General features: G+C 45.7%; 1 protein-coding gene across 2 annotated transcripts; it reads left to right on the top strand.

Annotated features, from left to right (window-relative positions):
• The first annotated feature begins 1,201 nt into the window (after nucleotides 1-1,201).
• Nucleotides 1,202-25,380, top strand: LOC133346945 (uncharacterized). Of its 2 annotated transcripts, none has more exons than XM_061558769.1 (6): nucleotides 1,202-2,241; nucleotides 3,645-3,776; nucleotides 5,114-5,181; nucleotides 18,868-18,989; nucleotides 20,249-22,824; nucleotides 23,483-25,380. In XM_061558769.1, exons 1-6 carry the CDS (start codon nucleotides 2,040-2,042, stop codon nucleotides 23,635-23,637), a joined length of 3,255 nt encoding a protein of 1,084 aa, XP_061414753.1. In that variant the 5' UTR covers nucleotides 1,202-2,039; the 3' UTR covers nucleotides 23,638-25,380. The 2 variants fall into 2 exon arrangements, with proteins under 2 accessions (XP_061414753.1, XP_061414752.1); XM_061558768.1 differs by having other exon boundaries at nucleotides 20,246-22,824.
• Nucleotides 25,381-26,194: the final 814 nt, after the last annotated feature.

The raw sequence follows: 26,194 nt of genomic DNA, 5'->3' as shown, positions 1-26,194 counted from the left end.
TTTCCCAGTCAAGCTCTCCCTTCCCCAGTGAAGCTCTCCCTTCCCCAGTGAAGCTCTCCCTTCCCCAGTGAAGCTCTCCCTTCCCCAGTCAAGCTCTCCCTTTCCCAGTCAAGCTCTCCCTTCCCCAGTCAAGCTCTCCCTTCCCCAGTCAAGCTCTCCCTTTCCCAGTGAAGCGCTCCCTTCCCCAGTGAAGCTCTCCCTTTCCCAGTCAAGCTCTCCCTTCCCCAGTGAAGCTCTCCCTTTCCCAGTCAAGCTCTCCCTTCCCCAGTCAAGCTCTCCCTTCCCCAGTGAAGCGCTCCCTTCCCCAGTGAAGCTCTCCCTTTCCCAGTCAAGCTCTCCCTTCCCCAGTCAAGCTCTCCCTTCCCCAGTGAAGCTCTCCCTTCCCCAGTCAAGCTCTCCCTTTCCCAGTCAAGCTCTCCCTTCCCCAGTGAAGCTCTCCCTTCCCCAGTGAAGCTCTCCCTTCCCCAGTGAAGCTCTCCCTTCCCCAGTCAAGCTCTCCCTTTCCCAGTCAAGCTCTCCCTTCCCCAGTCAAGCTCTCCCTTCCCCAGTGAAGCTCTCCCTTTCCCAGTGAAGCGCTCCCTTCCCCAGTGAAGCTCTCCCTTTCCCAGTCAAGCTCTCCCTTCCCCAGTGAAGCTCTCCCTTTCCCAGTCAAGCTCTCCCTTCCCCAGTCAAGCTCTCCCTTCCCCAGTGAAGCGCTCCCTTCCCCAGTGAAGCTCTCCCTTTCCCAGTCAAGCTCTCCCTTCCCCAGTCAAGCTCTCCCTTCCCCAGTGAAGCTCTCCCTTCCCCAGTCAAGCTCTCCCTTTCCCAGTCAAGCTCTCCCTTCCCCAGTGAAGCTCTCCCTTCCCCAGTGAAGCTCTCCCTTCCCCAGTGAAGCTCTCCCTTCCCCAGTCAAGCTCTCCCTTTCCCAGTCAAGCTCTCCCTTCCCCAGTCAAGCTCTCCCTTCCCCAGTGAAGCTCTCCCTTTCCCAGTCAAGCTCTCCCTTCCCCAGTGAAGCTCTCCCTTTCCCAGTCAAGCTCTCCCTTCCCCAGTCAAGCTCTCCCTTCCCCAGTGAAGCTCTCCCTTCCCCAGTCAAGCTCTCCCTTCCCCAGTGAAGCGCTCCCTTCCCCAGTCAAGCTCTCCCTTCCCCAGTGAGAGCTCCCTTCCCCAGTGAAGCTCTCCCTTCCCCAGTGAAGCGCTCCCTTCCCCACTACCCGCCCCCCCGAGGCGCCCGCCGCGCGCTGTCTCCGTGTGCGCGCTTGTGGCGCACGCTACTCCGCCGCAATAAAGTTTCAACTCGCCTCGGGTCACGTGACAGCAGAGAGGCTTGCCCATTGGCTCCACCAGGCGAGGGGGCTTTGCCCCCCCCCCGCCCCGTTGTCAATAAAGTTGCAGCGGGGAGAGGTCCACGGGGTTCGGGGGTTGCCCGCCACGTGACCACGACCAGCCAATGGCGGCAACGCGCAGGCGGTTTCTCCGCCCCGCCCGACGCGGTCAGCCAATAGGCAGGCGGCGATCGTGACGATTATCCCACGTGACGCGGCGATCCGACCAATGGTCGATAAAGTTACTCGCGGTACGAGCTCGTGACTGATTGGTCCCGCGCGACTCGGCGCTCAACCAATCAGCGCGCAGCCTCTGGGAAAGGCGGCGCGTTTGATAAAGTTGCCTGCTCTGGCGAAGGGCCATTGCCCGAAACGTCGCCAATTATGTTTTCGTTTTTACATTTCGTGGCACAGTGTTGCCGACCAGCGTGTTGACATTCTTTTATTGCCGCCTGTGCACCACGGCCACGCCAGGATCACGACACTTGAGCGGGTTGCGGGTTGCCCCTCGGCGATGAGGACGCGGGGTCTGCTCCACTCCGCCACCACCACCACCGGGCCCCCCTCCTCGTAGCCCCCCTCCTCGTAGCCCCCCTCCTCGTAGCCCCCCTCCTCGTAGCCCCCCTCCTCGTAGCCCCCCTCCTCGTAGCCCCCCCCCCTCGTAGCCCCCCTCCTCGTAGCCCCCCCAGGTACCTCCTCCTCCTCCCGCTGCCCTCCCCAGGGCCGGCAGGGCGCAGCATGCGGACCCGACGGCAGCCACCGACAGCCGGCGAGGAGACCTGCAGAGGCACGCGAGCACGGGACGACGGAGAGGAGGAGGCGGAGGCGGCGGCGGCGGCGGGAGGAGGAGGAGGGGGGGAGGTGGACGGGGCGCAGACCCCGCAGAGGCGCCAGCAGGGCGCCAGGCTGAGTCGGCAGCGGCTCGGGAGGATGGCGAGGGGTGAGGCCGGGGAAGAGCTCAGGATCGGTGACATGTAACCAAACGCTGGGATACGCGTGCGTTGCTCTACAGTAGAATAACGTGGGTGTACGTTTATAACAGGTGGTTGGATGTTAAAGCGGTTTTAAATGGCGTGAAAGACGCGTAGCTACAAAATACAACGTCCCATTAAAACGCCTGGACGCCAATTTCTGTAACAAAGGTGTGCCTTGTCATAATACACTCTTATCGTGAATGCACTTGTCGGTTATCATGAAATAGCGTGCGTTCGAGTCTGTTATTACTTTGTGAGATGAAACGTTGGAGTAAATCAGGTTAAATTAAGAGGCTGTTATTGTTAGTGGGTTGGTGAAGGTGAGAGGGCTGTGGTTGATGATGGTGATGAGGGAACGGCGTGAAAGGGAGAGAGAGGACAGGCAGAGTACAGAGCTGGGCTCCACAAATCTAGACGTTTCCCACCAAAGCTGCCTTGTGTGTGCGCCTCCAATTCGTCCGGCTGGCTACGAACGACGCGAACGACGTTCGTGGTCGCGCGTTGCTTCTGTTTGAAAGCGGCGCGCGGCGTGAGCGTCACGCACGTGGACTCACTCACTCACTCACTGTCTGTCTGTCGTCGTTGTGTGTTAGCCTCAAATCTTGTAACTCTGTTTTCACCCACTTCCCAATGTGGTATCGACTGCAAACTTGGCATACTGATGTCATACTGATGACAATACTATATTCTATCATTAAAAAAATATATATTGATAAACATTTATGTATGTTATGTTTCGGCTCGGCTCTAATTGTCCACGCTCAACTCGCGTTGGCTGTGATTGCCCACGGCCCCTGACGTCGTGGCGAGCCTCGGGGCCACTTCCTGGAGTCGTGGAGTTCTGCCATTTACTAGTGCGTGAAATTTAAATGAAAGCGTGTTAAAACGTTTTTATACAACTTATTTTTAAAGCCTCTACTGGATTAAAGGAATGTCTCATACTTGTAATGTTTTTTTCTATTTTCATTTGCGTATGTATGTTGCAATGATTTCGTACAAACAATCAGAGGTACAGTATTTGTACAGTTTTGTTTGATATATTTTCCAAAGTTAGCCGAGATGTAACGGCGTATTTGTATCACATTTTAATAAATAGAAAGTTGATTTCTACACAATATGATGTAACGCGCGTATTGTGACCCTTGACTAAACAATAGAATTCGTGTCCGATATCGAATACGGACGAGAAGTGGTCCTTAATGAGCCGAAGTTTACCGACCCCTGGACTCGACGACGTTTTGCATTTTAATGGTTGTCGTCATGACCGCACTCCAATCTGGCTGGAATGGTTGAGTGTGAGAATTCAAGCGAGTGTATGTGCATGCTTCCTCGTCAATGTGTTCAGATCCTGTAATGTTACTTTTCGCAGCGAACATAATGAGCTGCGACGCACACGGCAGCGCCGTTCTCGAGTCCGGGCTGGCCGCTCACACCTCTGCGTGCGGCGAGTCTGAACACGACATCTCCTGGAACCCTCTCTCGCCCTCGCAGGGACCCACAGGTGACGAGAACGCATCAAGGAACACGACTGTACGGCACATGGCATATTTGTTGCTGTTTCTTTTACGTTTGATTTTTAATATGTATTTCAGAAATGTATTTAACATATCCTCAATTATTGACAATGTATTGTTAAATCGATATATTAGCATTAAATCAATTTCTAAGCATTACATATTACGTTTGTTTGTTGCACATTGAAATAGCTGATAAACCATATGTCCTCATTCTTACAAAAAAACCTCCACTCTCATTAAATACTCTCGCTCAAGTGTGTGCGTCCTAGACTCAATCATCGAGCTGGCTAGAAAACATCTGCACCCTTGTCCTGAGCTATCACTTTATTAAAACATCTCTTAACTACCTCTTACCTCGCGGTCTGCACAATGTCCCCCTGCACCTACCAATCCTTTGGGGCCGTCCATAAATGACATCACGCACCTGGGGGGGGGGGGGGGTCAGACATTTGTGGCGATGAGTGGCGATGGGGGGGGGTTGAGAAATGTAACGTCACATCAAAATGCGCAACTTTAATAAATAAATATAGACAATACGTTCTACTTAATTAAATAGACTTTTGAATAAATGTTTTCTCCTACAACATCAGAGTGCAGCGCCACACTAAATACGCACTACAATGACAATAGTTTAAAGCGATTTGAAGCATGTTTTATATTTTTTTTTGGGGGGGGGGGGCAGAACTTTGTGACGTCATATTTGAGGGGGGGGGTCTGACTTTGACGCCGTGTGACGATGGGTGGGGGGGGGGGTCAAAAATCGTCCAAAATCGCGTCACGTCATTTATGGACGGCCTCTTTGCACTCTGTTGCTGATGAACCCAGGCGCGATATAGTTTGCGCAGCCTTGCTTGAACTGTCCTCCCTTTCTGTGGCCTGACTCAACTCCTGTATCTTTACATACCAGCCTGTTCACTTAATTCACAAGATGCAGGACTATTACAGCTCTCTCTGATCAATATTATGATTCACGTAAACCTTTCAAATTTGGCTTCCATTCATTGCTGAATTACTGTGATCGTTACTCAGAATATTACGTAAACTAGCTGGATATGTGTTAAAGTAAGAGCGAAATGCTAGGTGTTTGCTTGATGCTTTGTGTAATTTCAAATGGGCTTGATGGTGCCAGGAAAAAGTGCCATTTAGTTTAAACACTCTTTTAGATGAGATTATTTTCCCATCTATTTGCTTTAAAGCCATCTGGAAAAATAAATAATAAACTCGTGAGGTTGATTCCATCATGCAGTACAATTAAATTGGTACGATTTGTGTTATGGTTGGACTCTTTGTCTCATGCTTCCACGTTCTGTGTGTGCCGCAGCCGAGCGGCGGGGAGCCTGGCTAACGAAAACAAACGTGGCTGACATCATCAAGAAGCTCAAGCCTGTGGTAGGTGCACATTCGCATGAGGTGCTCCACAGGTTTGTTGCAGTGTGCCACTCTTGTGTTGCGGGACATGCAGACCTCATCATTTCACACTCATGCACCCCTTATCAAAATAGGACATCGAACAGTGTTTGAAAATCTTTTTTTATGTAATGCCTTTGCATGCACACAGGCATACAGATAAAGGTACAGGAATCCCCCCGCTACAAATTGCATCATTATGCGTTGTTTCGCATATACGTTGCTGGTGAATGAGGGAACATTTCCTTACAAGTAGAATGCTTTGCATATTTGAAAAAAATGCGTGTGTAGCACGTGGAGGGCTCTCACCCCGCTACATAAAGTCCGGAAAATAGTCGAGAAGAGAGGCAGATTCCCCACTAGTGAACATTCCAGTGGTTCCAGCTTCATCGTCAGATGAAAAGCATTTGATCCTACCCCTTCATCTCTTCAACCATCTCTGGTAAGTGTAATTTAATTATTTGTATTTATTTTGAGTTAAAATGTATGTATGTTAATTTATAATCGTATGCTTTTTGTACAGTTAATGATATTTAGTCACGCATTGTTTCGTCCAGGAATATCGGCTAGGAACGCAAATCATTATTTTAACATTATATCTGTGAGAAATTAGAGTTCGCTTTAAGTAATTTAGAGTTAAGTAGTATTTCCCAGGAACGCATCCCTTACGTATAATGGGGGATTCCTGTATAATGCGTCACTCCAATGGCAATTCTATGAATTAAAGGGTGTCCTAGAACATTTGATAACCCACAATCTAATTCTCCAGAAATGTGGCTTGTTGCGAGTAGGTGAATTAACCCTTTCACAATCCAAGACGTCTGCAAGGTGCAAGGTGGGTCCCATTCACCGCTGAATCTCTGAACGCGCAAGCGGTTAGCGTTAATTGTCGATTTAAAGCTTTCGTGACTGCAGGGATTCATCTTCTTGTTTCTTTCGGTAAAGTCACGTAGAAGGGAAGTAATAAAATAATAAAAATAAAACATAATAAAACAATTCTCACGACGTTTCGGCTACAACGCAAGCAGCCGTCTTCAGGTGAAGAATGAGACACTACCAAACTAGGAGCTTATATATAAGCTGCATTGGGGGTTGAAGAGCGCCTTAACAAAAAGAATGTGCATGTGAAGAGGAATTTAGCATATTCATGGAAAATGCGTAGGCGTTGGGCGGGGGGGTGTCAAAGTCATATTATGCCCATGCATTATGCAGGATCAGCAGCAACCAAGGGGGGTGCAGGGATTAGCAGTAACAAAGGAAAGGAATGTTAATGATATGTAGCTGCAGTTACTCAACAACCACGTAGAAAACTAAAGTATAAACTACATAAAAAACTAAAGTATAAACTGCATCGCACCATCAGTATACTTACTATACTCTATAATAAGCTGAGTTACTAACAGCAAGTAATACATTACAATTCTACCTCGTAAAAATTCTATAATATGCTTCCATCTAAACCTTATTCTCTTATATCACACGAGCATATACCGTACTATATACTGTCATAGATAAACCCAACATTAAATTATATACTGTATTGCTGTAAACCAACCTATATCTTATACATTTAATATAACACTATGTATTATTCTACACACCCTAATGTGTATCGAAATGGTTTATTACGTCCTTCCAATGATTGCTGAGCCAGAATCCATCTTCTCGGTTAAAATTGTCTCTGTGTTTGTATATGTGGATCGCCTCATGAACGAATCTCTCATGATAGCCAGATGGCTTGCAGAGAACCTCTGTCTTGGAGAAGTCGATATCATGTGAGCCCACTGAGTTGTAACAGTGATCTGCCACGGCTGAGGTGTTTGTCCTACCGTGTTTCAGGTCAGCTTTATGTTCACGGATGCGGTCCGAGACATGTCGTTTGGTTTCCCCAATGTAACTGCTACCACAGAGGCAACTTAGTTTGTAGACGCCAGGGTACTGTATGTCTGGAACCACATCTTTTACAGACGGTACCAGATCACGGATTTTATGTACTGTGTTGAATCGGACCTGGATCTTGTGTTTAATCAGGATTTTGGAGATCTTTTTTGTGACCCCAGCAATGTAGGGTAAGGTGATGGTCTTGAAAGGCTCCTCAACAGGATCCTTCTTGATGGTTGGAGTGATGGCTTTGCGGATTGTATAGTCGGAGTAACCATTTGCCTTAAGAGCTTGGCGTACGTGTTTGAGTTCACTGGAAATGTGTTCATGGTCGGAGATGCATTGGGCTCTATGATATAGAGTCTTGATGAGGGAATTCTTCTGGGATGGATGGTGGTGGGAATCCGGTTTTAGATAAGCATCCGTGTGGGTGGCTTTCCTGTAGACAGAGTGGCTCATTGAACCATCAGGTCTCCTTTTGATTAGGACATCCAAAAAGGGTAGCTTGCCATCATTTTCGACTTCCATGGTGAATCTGATGGCTGGGTGTATGGAATTGATGTGGTCGAGAAATTGGTCTAGAGCAGGCCGGCCATGTGGCCAGATGACAAAAGTGTCGTCTACGTACCTCTTCCATAAGGTCGGGCGTAGAGTGGCAGTCTGGATAGCGTCCGTCTCAAATTTCTCCATGAAGATGTTGGCTACAACCGGAGATAGGGGGGAGCCCATTGGGGTGCCCTCAATTTGCTTGTAGAAGGTTCCATTCCAGGTGAAGTATGTATTGGTTAAGCAGTGTTTCACCAGGGGGGGTACCCCAGCATTCAGTCCTTGATGAACCAAGTCTTCAATGATTGCGATGGTGTCAGGCACAGGTACCTTGGTGAACAAGGAAACCACATCAAAACTGACAAGCAGGTCGTCTGGGGACAGGGCAATCCCCTTGATTGTCGATACCAGGTCAGTAGAGTTTAGTACTGCAGAGGTGGTTTTTCCAGTGAAAGGCCGTAGGATTTCGGACAAAAAACGAGCCAGTTTGTAAGTGGGGGAGTTGATAGTAGAGACAATGGGACGAAGAGGTGTATCTTCTTTATGTATCTTTGGCAAGCCGTACAATCTTGGTGGTCTGGCTGCAGAAGGTTTCAACGAGAACTGTTTGGTCTGATCAATTAATGCGGTTGAAGCAGAAATGATGTTGTTGGTTTTGGAGACGAGGCTGTTGGTGGGGTCTCTTTTTATTTTTGTATAGCTGCCATCGTTTAATAGTTCTTGAATTTTGTTGTTGTATTCTATTTTGTCCATGATGACAGTGGCATTGCCTTTGTCGGCTGAGAGGATGACAATGTCATCCCTCTTTTTTAATTGAGCTAATTCAAAACGCTCCTCTTTGCTGATGTTGCTAGCTGGCATCTTAGCGTTTTTGAGGGTTACAGAGATTTCAGATCTTGCTACGTCTGCAGCGATGTGACTCAAGCCCTTGAGAGCTACATCTACTCGAGCAATTATATCATTAACTGGTATGTGTCTAGGTGTGACTGCAAAGTTTAGTCCTTTAGCTAAAACGGATTTCAAACCTTCAGAAATAGGACTGTTACTGCGATTAATTACGACTTTGTTAATATCTAGCTTTTCAATGTGTGGGTCCGGTTTCTTGTTTGAGAGGCGATTGAATTTGGAAATCAAGTTGTCCTTACATTTAGTCGACATAGCGGCAGCTGAAGAGGCAGTCATTTTTTCCACATGTTCCCAATCCGATGTGGACATTGTTACACTCAAAGATAAGTGTGATTTGTAGAGTGTCTTGTCTAACTGATCTAGTTCGGTGCGCGTAAGTCTGATTTTCTCTGAGATAAGAGCTAAGCTAGTTCTAGACAGAATTCGTTTCGCATTAGAAGAAGTTACAGCAGCAGATGTTAGTGTAAATGCGTTTGGTATTACCTTAGAGTCGCGGCATCTCTTCAGAAAGGTGAGAGACTCGATTAGCTGAGCCTTCTTATCCCGGAGCTTGTTGAAGGATCTCAAAGTTATGTGGAAACCCTCCCCGTAGAGGCGGTTAAATTTCGATTTAAAGCTTTCGTGACTGCAGGGATTCATCTTCTTGTTTCTTTCGGTAAAGTCACGTAGAAGGGAAGTAATAAAATAATAAAAATAAAACATAATAAAACAATTCTCACGACGTTTCGGCTACAACGCAAGCAGCCGTCTTCAGGTGAAGAATGAGACACTACCAAACTAGGAGCTTATATATAAGCTGCATTGGGGGTTGAAGAGCGCCTTAACAAAAAGAATGTGCATGTGAAGAGGAATTTAGCATATTCATGGAAAATGCGTAGGCGTTGGGCGGGGGGGTGTCAAAGTCATATTATGCCCATGCATTATGCAGGATCAGCAGCAACCAAGGGGGGTGCAGGGATTAGCAGTAACAAAGGAAAGGAATGTTAATGATATGTAGCTGCAGTTACTCAACAACCACGTAGAAAACTAAAGTATAAACTACATAAAAAACTAAAGTATAAACTGCATCGCACCATCAGTATACTTACTATACTCTATAATAAGCTGAGTTACTAACAGCAAGTAATACATTACAATTCTACCTCGTAAAAATTCTATAATATGCTTCCATCTAAACCTTATTCTCTTATATCACACGAGCATATACCGTACTATATACTGTCATAGATAAACCCAACATTAAATTATATACTGTATTGCTGTAAACCAACCTATATCTTATACATTTTATATAACACTATGTATTATTCTACACACCCTAATGTGTATCGAAATGGTTTATTACGTCCTTCCAATGATTGCTGAGCCAGAATCCATCTTCTCGGTTAAAATTGTCTCTGTGTTTGTATATGTGGATCGCCTCATGAACGAATCTCTCATGATAGCCAGATGGCTTGCAGAGAACCTCTGTCTTGGAGAAGTCGATATCATGTGAGCCCACTGAGTTGTAACAGTGATCTGCCACGACTGAGGTGTTTGTCCTACCGTGTTTCAGGTCAGCTTTATGTTCACGGATGCGGTCCGAGACATGTCGTTTGGTTTCCCCAATGTAACTGCTACCACAGAGGCAACTTAGTTTGTAGACGCCAGGGTACTGTATGTCTGGAACCACATCTTTTACAGACGGTACCAGATCACGGATTTTATGTACTGTGTTGAATCGGACCTGGATCTTGTGTTTAATCAGGATTTTGGAGATCTTTTTTGTGACCCCAGCAATGTAGGGTAAGGTGATGGTCTTGAAAGGCTCCTCAACAGGATCCTTCTTGATGGTTGGAGTGATGGCTTTGCGGATTGTATAGTCGGAGTAACCATTTGCCTTAAGAGCTTGGCGTACGTGTTTGAGTTCACTGGAAATGTGTTCATGGTCGGAGATGCATTGGGCTCTATGATATAGAGTCTTGATGAGGGAATTCTTCTGGGATGGATGGTGGTGGGAATCCGGTTTTAGATAAGCATCCGTGTGGGTGGCTTTCCTGTAGACAGAGTGGCTCATTGAACCATCAGGTCTCCTTTTGATTAGGACATCCAAAAAGGGTAGCTTGCCATCATTTTCGACTTCCATGGTGAATCTGATGGCTGGGTGTATGGAATTGATGTGGTCGAGAAATTGGTCTAGAGCAGGCCGGCCATGTGGCCAGATGACAAAAGTGTCGTCTACGTACCTCTTCCATAAGGTCGGGCGTAGAGTGGCAGTCTGGATAGCGTCCGTCTCAAATTTCTCCATGAAGATGTTGGCTACAACCGGAGATAGGGGGGAGCCCATTGGGGTGCCCTCAATTTGCTTGTAGAAGGTTCCATTCCAGGTGAAGTATGTATTGGTTAAGCAGTGTTTCACCAGGGGGGGTACCCCAGCATTCAGTCCTTGATGAACCAAGTCTTCAATGATTGCGATGGTGTCAGGCACAGGTACCTTGGTGAACAAGGAAACCACATCAAAACTGACAAGCAGGTCGTCTGGGGACAGGGCAATCCCCTTGATTGTCGATACCAGGTCAGTAGAGTTTAGTACTGCAGAGGTGGTTTTTCCAGTGAAAGGCCGTAGGATTTCGGACAAAAAACGAGCCAGTTTGTAAGTGGGGGAGTTGATAGTAGAGACAATGGGACGAAGAGGTGTATCTTCTTTATGTATCTTTGGCAAGCCGTACAATCTTGGTGGTCTGGCTGCAGAAGGTTTCAACGAGAACTGTTTGGTCTGATCAATTAATGCGGTTGAAGCAGAAATGATGTTGTTGGTTTTGGAGACGAGGCTGTTGGTGGGGTCTCTTTTTATTTTTGTATAGCTGCCATCGTTTAATAGTTCCTGATTAAACACAAGATCCAGGTCCGATTCAACACAGTACATAAAATCCGTGATCTGGTACCGTCTGTAAAAGATGTGGTTCCAGACATACAGTACCCTGGCGTCTACAAACTAAGTTTCCTCTGTGGTAGCAGTTACATTGGGGAAACCAAACGACATGTCTCGGACCGCATCCGTGAACATAAAGCTGACCTGAAACACGGTAGGACAAACACCTCAGCCGTGGCAGATCACTGTTACAACTCAGTGGGCTCACATGATATCGACTTCTCCAAGACAGAGGTTCTCTGCAAGCCATCTGGCTATCATGAGAGATTCGTTCATGAGGCGATCCACATATACAAACACAGAGACAATTTTAACCGAGAAGATGGATTCTGGCTCAGCAATCATTGGAAGGACGTAATAAACCATTTCGATACACATTAGGGTGTGTAGAATAATACATAGTGTTATATTAAATGTATAAGATATAGGTTGGTTTACAGCAATACAGTATATAATTTAATGTTGGGTTTATCTATGACAGTATATAGTACGGTATATGCTCGTGTGATATAAGAGAATAAGGTTTAGATGGAAGCATATTATAGAATTTTTACGAGGTAGAATTGTAATGTATTACTTGCTGTTAGTAACTCAGCTTATTATAGAGTATAGTAAGTATACTGATGGTGCGATGCAGTTTATACTTTAGTTTTTTATGTAGTTTATACTTTAGTTTTCTACGTGGTTGTTGAGTAACTGCAGCTACATATCATTAACATTCCTTTCCTTTGTTACTGCTAATCCCTGCACCCCCCTTGGTTGCTGCTGATCCTGCATAATGCATGGGCATAATATGACTTTGACACCCCCCCGCCCAACGCCTACGCATTTTCCATGAATATGCTAAATTCCTCTTCACATGCACATTCTTTTTGTTAAGGCGCTCTTCAACCCCCAATGCAGCTTATATATAAGCTCCTAGTTTGGTAGTGTCTCATTCTTCACCTGAAGACGGCTGCTTGCGTTGTAGCCGAAACGTCGTGAGAATTGTTTTATTATGTTTTATTTTTATTATTTTATTACTTCCCTTCTACGTGACTTTACCGAAAGAAACAAGAAGATGAATCCCTGCAGTCACGAAAGCTTTAAATCGAAATTTAACCGCCTCTACGGGGAGGGTTTCCACATAACTTTGAGATCCTTCAACAAGCTCCGGGATAAGAAGGCTCAGCTAATCGAGTCTCTCACCTTTCTGAAGAGATGCCGCGACTCTAAGGTAATACCAAACGCATTTACATTAACATCTGCTGCTGTAACTTCTTCTAATGCGAAACGAATTCTGTCTAGAACTAGCTTAGCTCTTATCTCAGAGAAAATCAGACTTACGCGCACCGAACTAGATCAGTTAGACAAGACACTCTACAAATCACACTTATCTTTGAGTGTAACAATGTCCACATCGGATTGGGAACATGTGGAAAAAATGACTGCCTCTTCAGCTGCCGCTATGTCGACTAAATGTAAGGACAACTTGATTTCCAAATTCAATCGCCTCTCAAACAAGAAACCGGACCCACACATTGAAAAGCTAGATATTAACAAAGTCGTAATTAATCGCAGTAACAGTCCTATTTCTGAAGGTTTGAAATCCGTTTTAGCTAAAGGACTAAACTTTGCAGTCACACCTAGACACATACCAGTTAATGATATAATTGCTCGAGTAGATGTAGCTCTCAAGGGCTTGAGTCACATCGCTGCAGACGTAGCAAGATCTGAAATCTCTGTAACCCTCAAAAACGCTAAGATGCCAGCTAGCAACATCAGCAAAGAGGAGCGTTTTGAATTAGCTCAATTAAAAAAGAGGGATGACATTGTCATCCTCTCAGCCGACAAAGGCAATGCCACTGTCATCATGGACAAAATAGAATACAACAACAAAATTCAAGAACTATTAAACGATGGCAGCTATACAAAAATAAAAAGAGACCCCACCAACAGCCTCGTCTCCAAAACCAACAACATCATTTCTGCTTCAACCGCATTAATTGATCAGACCAAACAGTTCTCGTTGAAACCTTCTGCAGCCAGACCACCAAGATTGTACGGCTTGCCAAAGATACATAAAGAAGATACACCTCTTCGTCCCATTGTCTCTACTATCAACTCCCCCACTTACAAACTGGCTCGTTTTTTGTCCGAAATCCTACGGCCTTTCACTGGAAAAACCACCTCTGCAGTACTAAACTCTACTGACCTGGTATCGACAATCAAGGGGATTGCCCTGTCCCCAGACGACCTGCTTGTCAGTTTTGATGTGGTTTCCTTGTTCACCAAGGTACCTGTGCCTGACACCATCGCAATCATTGAAGACTTGGTTCATCAAGGACTGAATGCTGGGGTACCCCCCCTGGTGAAACACTGCTTAACCAATACATACTTCACCTGGAATGGAACCTTCTACAAGCAAATTGAGGGCACCCCAATGGGCTCCCCCCTATCTCCGGTTGTAGCCAACATCTTCATGGAGAAATTTGAGACGGACGCTATCCAGACTGCCACTCTACGCCCGACCTTATGGAAGAGGTACGTAGACGACACTTTTGTCATCTGGCCACATGGCCGGCCTGCTCTAGACCAATTTCTCGACCACATCAATTCCATACACCCAGCCATCAGATTCACCATGGAAGTCGAAAATGATGGCAAGCTACCCTTTTTGGATGTCCTAATCAAAAGGAGACCTGATGGTTCAATGAGCCACTCTGTCTACAGGAAAGCCACCCACACGGATGCTTATCTAAAACCGGATTCCCACCACCATCCATCCCAGAAGAATTCCCTCATCAAGACTCTATATCATAGAGCCCAATGCATCTCCGACCATGAACACATTTCCAGTGAACTCAAACACGTACGCCAAGCTCTTAAGGCAAATGGTTACTCCGACTATACAATCCGCAAAGCCATCACTCCAACCATCAAGAAGGATCCTGTTGAGGAGCCTTTCAAGACCATCACCTTACCCTACATTGCTGGGGTCACAAAAAAGATCTCCAAAATCCTGATTAAACACAAGATCCAGGTCCGATTCAACACAGTACATAAAATCCGTGATCTGGTACCGTCTGTAAAAGATGTGGTTCCAGACATACAGTACCCTGGCGTCTACAAACTAAGTTGCCTCTGTGGTAGCAGTTACATTGGGGAAACCAAACGACATGTCTCGGACCGCATCCGTGAACATAAAGCTGACCTGAAACACGGTAGGACAAACACCTCAGCCGTGGCAGATCACTGTTACAACTCAGTGGGCTCACATGATATCGACTTCTCCAAGACAGAGGTTCTCTGCAAGCCATCTGGCTATCATGAGAGATTCGTTCATGAGGCGATCCACATATACAAACACAGAGACAATTTTAACCGAGAAGATGGATTCTGGCTCAGCAATCATTGGAAGGACGTAATAAACCATTTCGATACACATTAGGGTGTGTAGAATAATACATAGTGTTATATTAAATGTATAAGATATAGGTTGGTTTACAGCAATACAGTATATAATTTAATGTTGGGTTTATCTATGACAGTATATAGTACGGTATATGCTCGTGTGATATAAGAGAATAAGGTTTAGATGGAAGCATATTATAGAATTTTTACGAGGTAGAATTGTAATGTATTACTTGCTGTTAGTAACTCAGCTTATTATAGAGTATAGTAAGTATACTGATGGTGCGATGCAGTTTATACTTTAGTTTTTTATGTAGTTTATACTTTAGTTTTCTACGTGGTTGTTGAGTAACTGCAGCTACATATCATTAACATTCCTTTCCTTTGTTACTGCTAATCCCTGCACCCCCCTTGGTTGCTGCTGATCCTGCATAATGCATGGGCATAATATGACTTTGACACCCCCCCGCCCAACGCCTACGCATTTTCCATGAATATGCTAAATTCCTCTTCACATGCACATTCTTTTTGTTAAGGCGCTCTTCAACCCCCAATGCAGCTTATATATAAGCTCCTAGTTTGGTAGTGTCTCATTCTTCACCTGAAGACGGCTGCTTGCGTTGTAGCCGAAACGTCGTGAGAATTGTTTTATTATGTTTTATTTTTATTATTTTATTACTTCCCTTCTACGTGACTTTACCGAAAGAAACAAGAAGATGAATCCCTGCAGTCACGAAAGCTTTAAATCGAAATTTAACCGCCTCTACGGGGAGGGTTTCCACATAACTTTGAGATCCTTCAACAAGCTCCGGGATAAGAAGGCTCAGCTAATCGAGTCTCTCACCTTTCTGAAGAGATGCCGCGACTCTAAGGTAATACCAAACGCATTTACACTAACATCTGCTGCTGTAACTTCTTCTAATGCGAAACGAATTCTGTCTAGAACTAGCTTAGCTCTTATCTCAGAGAAAATCAGACTTACGCGCACCGAACTAGATCAGTTAGACAAGACACTCTACAAATCACACTTATCTTTGAGTGTAACAATGTCCACATCGGATTGGGAACATGTGGAAAAAATGACTGCCTCTTCAGCTGCCGCTATGTCGACTAAATGTAAGGACAACTTGATTTCCAAATTCAATCGCCTCTCAAACAAGAAACCGGACCCACACATTGAAAAGCTAGATATTAACAAAGTCGTAATTAATCGCAGTAACAGTCCTATTTCTGAAGGTTTAAAATCCGTTTTAGCTAAAGGACTAAACTTTGCAGTCACACCTAGACACATACCAGTTAATGATATAATTGCTCGAGTAGATGTAGCTCTCAAGGGCTTGAGTCACATCGCTGCAGACGTAGCAAGATCTGAAATCTCTGTAACCCTCAAAAACGCTAAGATGCCAGCTAGCAACATCAGCAAAGAGGAGCGTTTTGAATTAGCTCAATTAAAAAAGAGGGATGACATTGTCATCCTCTCAGCCGACAAAGGCAATGCCACTGTCATCATGGACAAAATAGAATACAACAACAAAATTCAAGAACTATTAAACGATGGCAGCTATACAAAAATAAAAAGAGACCCCACCAACAGCCTCGTCTCCAAAACCAACAACATCATTTCTGCTTCAACCGCATTAATTGATCAGACCAAACAGTTCTCGTTGAAACCTTCTGCAGCCAGACCACCAAGATTGTACGGCTTGCCAAAGATACATAAAGAAGATACACCTCTTCGTCCCATTGTCTCTACTATCAACTCCCCCACTTACAAACTGGCTCGTTTTTTGTCCGAAATCCTACGGCCTTTCACTGGAAAAACCACCTCTGCAGTACTAAACTCTACTGACCTGGTATCGACAATCAAGGGGATTGCCCTGTCCCCAGACGACCTGCTTGTCAGTTTTGATGTGGTTTCCTTGTTCACCAAGGTACCTGTGCCTGACACCATCGCAATCATTGAAGACTTGGTTCATCAAGGACTGAATGCTGGGGTACCCCCCCTGGTGAAACACTGCTTAACCAATACATACTTCACCTGGAATGGAACCTTCTACAAGCAAATTGAGGGCACCCCAATGGGCTCCCCCCTATCTCCGGTTGTAGCCAACATCTTCATGGAGAAATTTGAGACGGACGCTATCCAGACTGCCACTCTACGCCCGACCTTATGGAAGACGTACGTAGACGACACTTTTGTCATCTGGCCACATGGCCGGCCTGCTCTAGACCAATTTCTCGACCACATCAATTCCATACACCCAGCCATCAGATTCACCATGGAAGTCGAAAATGATGGCAAGCTACCCTTTTTGGATGTCCTAATCAAAAGGAGACCTGATGGTTCAATGAGCCACTCTGTCTACAGGAAAGCCACCCACACGGATGCTTATCTAAAACCGGATTCCCACCACCATCCATCCCAGAAGAATTCCCTCATCAAGACTCTATATCATAGAGCCCAATGCATCTCCGACCATGAACACATTTCCAGTGAACTCAAACACGTACGCCAAGCTCTTAAGGCAAATGGTTACTCCGACTATACAATCCGCAAAGCCATCACTCCAACCATCAAGAAGGATCCTGTTGAGGAGCCTTTCAAGACCATCACCTTACCCTACATTGCTGGGGTCACAAAAAAGATCTCCAAAATCCTGATTAAACACAAGATCCAGGTCCGATTCAACACAGTACATAAAATCCGTGATCTGGTACCGTCTGTAAAAGATGTGGTTCCAGACATACAGTACCCTGGCGTCTACAAACTAAGTTGCCTCTGTGGTAGCAGTTACATTGGGGAAACCAAACGACATGTCTCGGACCGCATCCGTGAACATAAAGCTGACCTGAAACACGGTAGGACAAACACCTCAGTCGTGGCAGATCACTGTTACAACTCAGTGGGCTCACATGATATCGACTTCTCCAAGACAGAGGTTCTCTGCAAGCCATCTGGCTATCATGAGAGATTCGTTCATGAGGCGATCCACATATACAAACACAGAGACAATTTTAACCGAGAAGATGGATTCTGGCTCAGCAATCATTGGAAGGACGTAATAAACCATTTCGATACACATTAGGGTGTGTAGAATAATACATAGTGTTATATTAAATGTATAAGATATAGGTTGGTTTACAGCAATACAGTATATAATTTAATGTTGGGTTTATCTATGACAGTATATAGTACGGTATATGCTCGTGTGATATAAGAGAATAAGGTTTAGATGGAAGCATATTATAGAATTTTTACGAGGTAGAATTGTAATGTATTACTTGCTGTTAGTAACTCAGCTTATTATAGAGTATAGTAAGTATACTGATGGTGCGATGCAGTTTATACTTTAGTTTTTTATGTAGTTTATACTTTAGTTTTCTACGTGGTTGTTGAGTAACTGCAGCTACATATCATTAACATTCCTTTCCTTTGTTACTGCTAATCCCTGCACCCCCCTTGGTTGCTGCTGATCCTGCATAATGCATGGGCATAATATGACTTTGACACCCCCCCGCCCAACGCCTACGCATTTTCCATGAATATGCTAAATTCCTCTTCACATGCACATTCTTTTTGTTAAGGCGCTCTTCAACCCCCAATGCAGCTTATATATAAGCTCCTAGTTTGGTAGTGTCTCATTCTTCACCTGAAGACGGCTGCTTGCGTTGTAGCCGAAACGTCGTGAGAATTGTTTTATTATGTTTTATTTTTATTATTTTATTACTTCCCTTCTACGTGACTTTACCGAAAGAAACAAGAAGAAAAAAGCGTTAATTGTATGTAGGGAGGCTTGGTGCCGTTATTCTTATAGACATTGTACTGTACTCACCACAGAGAACTGTAGAAACACGACCGCACTCAATGACAGATGGCGCCAAACTGTTCCACACGCCCTCCCGCATGCCCTTTCCTTCCTATTCCGTTCGGAATCGATTATATTCCAATGAAGTAAACGTACATGATCGGAACAGAATCGGGAAAGTGGTTAATGTGGTGCTGATTTTGTGATTGTGTGTGTTGTGTGCAGGAAGAGCCCATGCCCAACAGTATGGGTTCCTTGGTGACCTTTTGGATGGACGGGGAAGGCATTTCTCCATCATCTAGTTCCTTCTCACCAGAGCCCATCAACCATGAACACAGCACCCAGGGGTAACACTGGCCAGGCCACGGCTCTAGATTTCAACACGGAGACTTTTTCTTTTGAGTTCATGTGTGAGCTTTTGTATGTGCACACGGTTGCTGGGCATCTGTGAAAATTAGCTTCATAGTTCATCAGATTTATCCAGGATAAATAAATATTCTGATTCACCGTGGGCAGCAGTGTTGAGAATTCTAGATTTGAAGTTTTCGTGACTGCAAAGATCCATACTCTTTGATTTTTTCGGTAAAGTCACGTAGATAAAAAATAAAATAAATTAAAACAACTAAATTAAAGCACGACGTTTCGGGCGCAACACAAGCGTCCGTCTTCAGGTGGGGACAATGTAGCAAAAGCACAACCGCTTAAATGTGTCTAAGAGATGGCTGTGACAAGGAATTATATTGTTGCGGGGGGGAGGCGGCATGGTGAGTGTGGGGACGGGGTGTGGGCTGGGAGTTAACCTGGAGTTGAAACTGAAGTCACGTAGGTAAAAACATTAAAAAGTAAAATAAAATAAAAATAAATTTTTTTATTTTATTTTACCGTTGCAGTCACGAAAGCATTAAAAAGTAAAATAAAATAAAAATATAAATATTTTATTTTATTTTACCGTTGCAGTCACGAAAGCTTCAAATCTAGAATTGAAACTTGAAGCTTTGTGATGCAGGGGGCGGAAGTAGATAAGAAAGCTAAGTTAGCTGAGTGTGGGGGCGGGGGGTGTTGAGGATATTTTTCCACTGAACTGCAATTATGTCCGCTCTTATTTAATTTTTTACTGTACGCTCAAGTGAAAATTGGTGGCTGGAGCTGATATAAACCTCTTTCAAGTCACCTCTGTCAAAATACCCAGTGCCAGGTGTTGTTCACATGGTCTAACAATTTATTTGCATGCTCTGCCAGTCATTGCCATGCGAATATTTGAATATTTGTTTTTGAATGGTTGTGTCTGTGCTTCATTGTATATTGAGAAAGTTAAGGGCACAATGTGGCATATTATTATCTGTATTACATTCTGTACTGTATTGTAATCTCGGTAATCATAGTTAAATTAATAGCCAACATCAGGTATGGCCGTCCGCTAAGTTAACTCAATTTTAAATGAGCACTTCTTGTAGTCAGAGGAATAATGACAGCTAGTTGTGGTTCTGGCTATATTCCCCCTCAAATGTTTACCAGCCATATTAAAGGCTCACGAATAGTGACTGTGCTATAAGAGTCTACACAGCTAAATGGAGATACTTGCTCTTGTTTTTTTTTTATTAAGCAGGAATAAAAGACGGAGGGTCGAGTGTCGGGAGCTGCGCCCTGAGGAGCTGGTGAGCATGGCAAAGGACATAGATCGTGCGTCCCGGGACGGCAACAACGCCCCGTCGACCGTGTGCTCGGAGCGCGTCCGGTCCCCGCCTCAGCATGGCAATGCCACCACCTGCGCAAGAGTGACGACCGCATTTGGAGCAGACCTGCCGCCGCAGGGCTCTCTCCACTCGGCGACGTGTCTAACTCACGCAGAGATCCTGAGGGAACGCGCGGGCGTTGCCAGACGCTCGGAAAACGGCCGCGAAGATCACAGCACTCCCACGCGAATCCTCGGCACTCCCGTATCCAGCTCCTTGGTGATCGTCTCGCTGCCTCACGAGCTGGAACCGTCGCCGGAGCCCGCGTCCGAACACGCGTCCGCCAACAGCGGCGACTGCCCCCGGCCATCACAGCTCACTTTCTGTCCACCATTGCAGAGCACGCCCAAAGCCAATGGCTCAGGGTGGCAGTACGAGGCAGACTTGCACGCCCTGTTCGACGAGGACACGATGCACCCGTCGCATCCCCTCTGTGGAGGGGGTGCGGTGGGCACAGGTTCCCAAGATAAGCTCGCGACGGCGTCCGCTGCTCCGAGCCTGGCCAAGAAAACGGCATGTCACAGTGTTCAAGGTCTGCGCTGCACATCTGAGGCGGCGCAGGTATTATTGGCTGGGGACCTGTCTTCTTGCGTCATCGACGCTCCGCCTGCTATGGCGAGGGCAAGACCTTTGTGCTATGAAACCAGCGGTGCTACTGACTGCGCACAGCGGAATAAGAAAGTTGGGAGTGCCAGGCCCACAAACGCGAAAACAGGAGACACAGTGTTGGCGTTTGCCGAGGGCGCAGCACGGGATGGTGTCACGGCGGCCCGTGTGATTCCAGGGTCGAATCTACCCATGGAGAACGTGTTTGATGACTGGGAGGATGATGACTGGGTGCACGACAGTTCCTTCATCGCTGTTTCCTCTCAATTGTCTGACCTCGTGACGAACTCCGAACGTGTGGATGCCACTGCCACAAGAACCTTAGTCGTGGATGAAATGCAGGACAACCAGGGGGCAACAAAAGGGCCTGCTCGATTGAAACCTGATTCTGTTGAAGCTACATCTAGCTTAATGAATGCCCCTATTAAGCAGAGTGCAATGCCATCTGCTCATTCCACATATTTTCCGAACGGTTTTAATAAGGTCTCCCTAGAAAAACAGAATTTACTTCCCAGCATCCCACTTCAGAGCGCGTCCTCAAGCATTGCGACAGGCATAGAGCGAGGGAGTGCAGACCAGTCTGGTAAAGGTCCGTGTGCCAGTGGATTTCGGCCAAACAAACCAATGCAGGCCGCAGTAAAAAGTTTGCATGCAGTGGTTGGTCAGAGGGATGCAGCAATGAAAATATCTACTAAGCTCGAGTGCGCAGACTCTCTGGGCCCTGCTGTGGTTCAGATTAACCGTGAGTTTTTCAAGGCAACAAGCTCACGCCAAGAGAAGCGCGGAATTGCTTGCCGAGTTGTTGGCCCGAATCAGACCCTTGAAGCTAACCAGAGTGTTAACTCTATGCCTAATTATACATTTTCCACCAAACCTCAACCTAGTTTCAACTGTAATGTTAACCCTACCCATAATTTTTATCCTGCACACAGTTCCAAATTGAACCTTAATGTCCACCTTAACCTCAATGCTACCTCCAATTCCAACTCCAATCTTAACCCAATCTCCCATCCCAACCCAGTTAAACCCAATGCTGCAAGTACTGTCATCAGTGAGGATGAATGGGATGACCTCGGTAATGTGGACGAGCTCCTGAGCAGGATCCGGGAGCCCGTTGACGGCATCTGGGATAAGCAATCAGACATTGACCCCGTGAACGAGTGCACACTTTCGGAAAGTTTGACTGCAGACTGCCCGCCTGGCAGGGCGGATGCGAAGCCGAGTGGCTCTGGTGCCTCCTGCGGTGTTGCAGCAACAGCTGGGGCGGTCTGCTTTGAGGTATCGTCAGGCACATGTCCCACGAAGCAGCACAGCTTCAAGTTCGTCCGAACGAACAACAACTCGGCTGTTGAGAGGGTGAGTGACAACTCCAGCAGCCTTTCGCTATTGGCCCAGGGTGGCATGGGAACACGGAGCGCCGTGGGTGAATCCGGCTCTGCACTGACCATTCCACACACGGTGCATCTGAACACCGTCTTGCCCAGCCACATCCAGTCCATAAATATGCCGCTGCAGGCTCGGGCGGCAGGAGGGAGCGAAAAGGCGAGCGTGCTCGTGCCGTTATCGAGCGTCCTGCCAGCTGGCGCCCAGACATTTGTGTCGAAACCGAGGGCTTCAGTGGTGCCGCCCGCTCGCAGACTCACCGTGCCCGAGGCAGCAGCTGCGTGTCCAGGGCCACCGAGGATCGGCGAATTCCAGGGGAGGAGCGGTGGGGCCACTAGCGTGCCCCCAGCTGCTCCGGGTGGCCCCCTGAACCGCAGCCGCTCAGCATTTGACATCCTGTCAACGAATTCGAAGCCTGTCTTGCGGAGACACTACACGGACACGACAGTGACCTTCACAGGTATGTAAGGGCCTCTGGTCCGCACTGAAGCAATGTCTTAAGTGCAGTGGGGATATCCACAAGCATAAGTTTGAATTCTGCTAAGCACAAAGCATTACGGTGTGGAATGTATGAAAATCACACAAGCATAGCATACCATGTGGTTTACTGTAGGGTACCCTGTCATAAGGAATACTATAGAACATTGTATCGTCTTGATTTGAAGCTTTCGTGACTGCAGGAATTACTTAATTAATTAATTTAATTTATTTTCTTTCTACGTGACTTTACCGAAAGAACCAAAGAGTATTGTATTGTCTTGATTAGTTGGGTCGTGTATCCATAGGGTAGACAGGTCATTTTGTTAAACAGCTAAAATCCTATGTCTTCAAACTCCTTATCTGAATAGGTTTAATCCAAGGGAAATTTTTACTTCAGATTTATATAACTGGCCAACTTGAGTACTCAATTTACACACAGTACACTGCGTTACACATAAGCATAGCTTCTGGAATACACTGGAGTGTACAGATAGTGTCAATTACACTAATCTGCACAGTATAACAATCATTAATTACACTGCTGGTGATGTTACTGTGGTTTCTGTGCCAGGCTTGGTTAACAAGAATCTGTGTTAACCATACCCCTAATGCATACACTTTCTGTGCGCGAATTTTAGGAGGCCCAAAGCGATGCGGCCCTGAAGAGATTGAGCGCAAGAGGCAAGAGGCGCTGGATCGGCGTAGGCAGAACGCTAGCCAACAGTGTGCCACCCAGCGCACAACAAGGCCACCCATTAAGCTGCATGACTCTCAGACAAACACGAAAACCTGAAAGCTGTGAATGTGACCAGTTTAGCACTGATGATGTTTCATCCGGCTGAATAGAGCAGCACTTGTCTGCTCTTGCACTTGTGTTTTTCTGCTCCACGCACAGCGGCCATTTGTTTCCTCTGCCCTCTTGCTCTCCTCCTCTCCTCCCTGCAGTCTGCTGCGCATTTGTGTACTTTAATACATTGAATGTACAAGCTTTCCTTCATCTGAGCCAGCAGTCCTTTGGCTGCTGGTTCCTCTGAACTAAACCAATGAGTGCTGATGCACGCTGGAAGGGGGTGAGACATCATAGTGGACCCCTTTTTTAGTGCATTGCCAAAGGCACCGCTAAAGTGGTCCCTGGAAATATCAGTCGTCCTACTCAGGTTGATGTTCAAAAAATGCTTGGTTAACCCCATGAAAATGCAACATGTTCCTAAGAATCTCTTAATATCCTTATTTACATTTCTTGTGCCTTGATAAATGAATTTACAGAATAGTTAAATTGTACGCGGTCACATTAAGGGACGATGCCGAAACTGTTATACCATGCTTTCGATAGGTCGAAGAAAATTCAACTCGTTCCGAAAAATCTTTTAAGAATAACTGTGTTGACAGATCCTATGCCTTGATATGTGAATATACAGGCAGTTGAAGTGTTACCTTTTCACCTATAAGGAAAATGCTACACATGCAACGGGATGCTCTTAATTACACTTTCAAAAACATCGATCCACAACACCGTGGCAACCGAATGCATAATGGAAATGTATCTTGTCAGGCCCTGGTCCGAGGCACCAGGATGGTGTGCTGCCATATGGAGCACCCATTCCATGGTGTACCACGCGTCGTTGCTGAGCCGTGCCTTTTTGGCGCTTCCTGTCGCATGGTGGTTGTGTGACTCCAGTGTGGCTGACATTAGGAAATGGGGGAATGACCATGCTGTTACTTTCATTTTACAGTTCGTGCCATTTTTTTATGAAGAGAATTTCTAAATTGTGTTGGATCGCTTGTAATCAACTGCCTATGTGTGTGTGAAAGAATAGCTCAGCTGCTTAAATGTGAATTCTCTAATTGGTTGCAGAGCCACATTCTTGGCAACAGTGGCGTTCTGGTACTTTTCTTGATTCTGGTTCAACATTTAAGGTCATGACAGACAGCTGCATTTGTGGCCAAGATAATTTTGAATGATATAGTTTTCCTATTTGGTATCTTGGCAAAATTCCTCCCTTCACTTGGAGCTCAGCCACCATTGGCCAGGCTTGAGAATAGCAATAGACTTTTACACATTAGGCTGCACGTCTAATTTACGCCAAAATATTGGTTAAGCGGCAGTGCAGTGTTGTGCGTTTTAGCCTGTTTTGGCTTCATGAGCGATACAGACTGGGCCCCACTGGCTTTTATGCGTATATATTACAATACTAAATTATTTGCTTTTGTGCTCCGTTGCAGTCACACCTTTGCCATATTCTCCAGGATTCTATGAATGACTTAGAGCCTTGCTGCATATGAAATTTTTGCTAAAGCATGAGCATGGCTAACATTTCCCCCCTGAGAATTATTTGAAACGTTAATAACATTTCACTCAAATCAGGACTGACAGCTAACTGCAGCTAGTATTTTTTTCATATTTCTGTTCTGAATAATGGAGGTTCAAAACAAATCTTTTAAAGTAAATATGTACTTTCTTTTTACACTAGCTTGTTTATTCAGAACGTGATGTAAACATAGCCATGCATTGCATAATAAAGAAAAGTGGATCCGGCTTGGCTTATTTCTTATTTAGTCAATCCTTCAAAGATAAATAGCACACGTGATGTTGTGGTAATGTAGCTGTGCAGCCCTGTAACGTTTTGATTTCGACACTGCCAGCAGAAGGGCCTCCACTAGAGGGAGCTCTCGAGTGGCCCCCTGGAGAACACTTGACCTCTTCTCCACACTGGCCAAGATGTCGTTGAAGAATTGGGAGGAGTCGCACTTTACCCCATGCAGCCTGCCAATCGACTTGCTGGGTGGGGGGGTGAAACCACTGCAGCTCCCAGCTTGTGGTAGCCCAGCACAAAATGTGTTTGGCACCCAAGGGAGTCGTACAGAATATTTTCTTAAGACCTGTTTCATATGTTCATGTTTTACTCTTGAATGTCAGTGACAGACGCACTGGGTTTGATGTGTTGGGCGAGTCTGTGCTCAAGCGAATTGTAAATAAAAGTGACTCGTTTCTTATTGCCCATTGTGTCAAACTGTCAAGGTTAGAGGTCATCACAGCCAATGCAGTTGATGGCACCATACCTTGCCGTGGCTTCCCGAGCCCAGCCCAGCCCAGCTGTTGTTTGCCTTTGACCGAGATCGGTATATGTTTTTTTTGTGCCAAATGAGGACTATTGCAATTCCTCATCGTTGCAGTCGAAATGCTTGATAATCTCGACAATCTTCAGCCAGGGCATACTGCTGTGTAATAACTGACCAATCACAACCGGTCAAATACACATCGTCAAGACTGTATAAAGAACAACCATTTATACATGCTTGTAAATGCAGCAATTAAAACAAAGTATTACACACATCACGGTGTCCAATGT

This window comes from Lethenteron reissneri, chromosome 25, assembly GCF_015708825.2.
Source record: "Lethenteron reissneri isolate LAM-NWPU_2019-01 chromosome 25, ASM1570882v1, whole genome shotgun sequence".
In the NCBI taxonomy this organism is placed as follows: domain Eukaryota; kingdom Metazoa; phylum Chordata; class Hyperoartia; order Petromyzontiformes; family Petromyzontidae; genus Lethenteron; species Lethenteron reissneri.
This window is presented reverse-complemented; position numbering and strand designations above follow the sequence as displayed.

What these genes read in the sequence shown, in the direction of transcription:
- LOC133346945 (XM_061558768.1), top strand. Translation starts at nt 2,040, where the DNA reads ATGCGGACCCGACGGCAGCCACCGACAGCCGGCGAGGAGACCTGCAGA. An exon ending in CATGAACACAGCACCCAGGG is followed by an intron (nt 18,990 to 20,245) that starts GTAACACTGGCC and finishes TTTTTTATTAAG; the next exon opens with CAGGAATAAAAGACGGAGGG. An exon ending in CACGACAGTGACCTTCACAG is followed by an intron (nt 22,825 to 23,482) that starts GTATGTAAGGGC and finishes CGCGAATTTTAG; the next exon opens with GAGGCCCAAAGCGATGCGGC.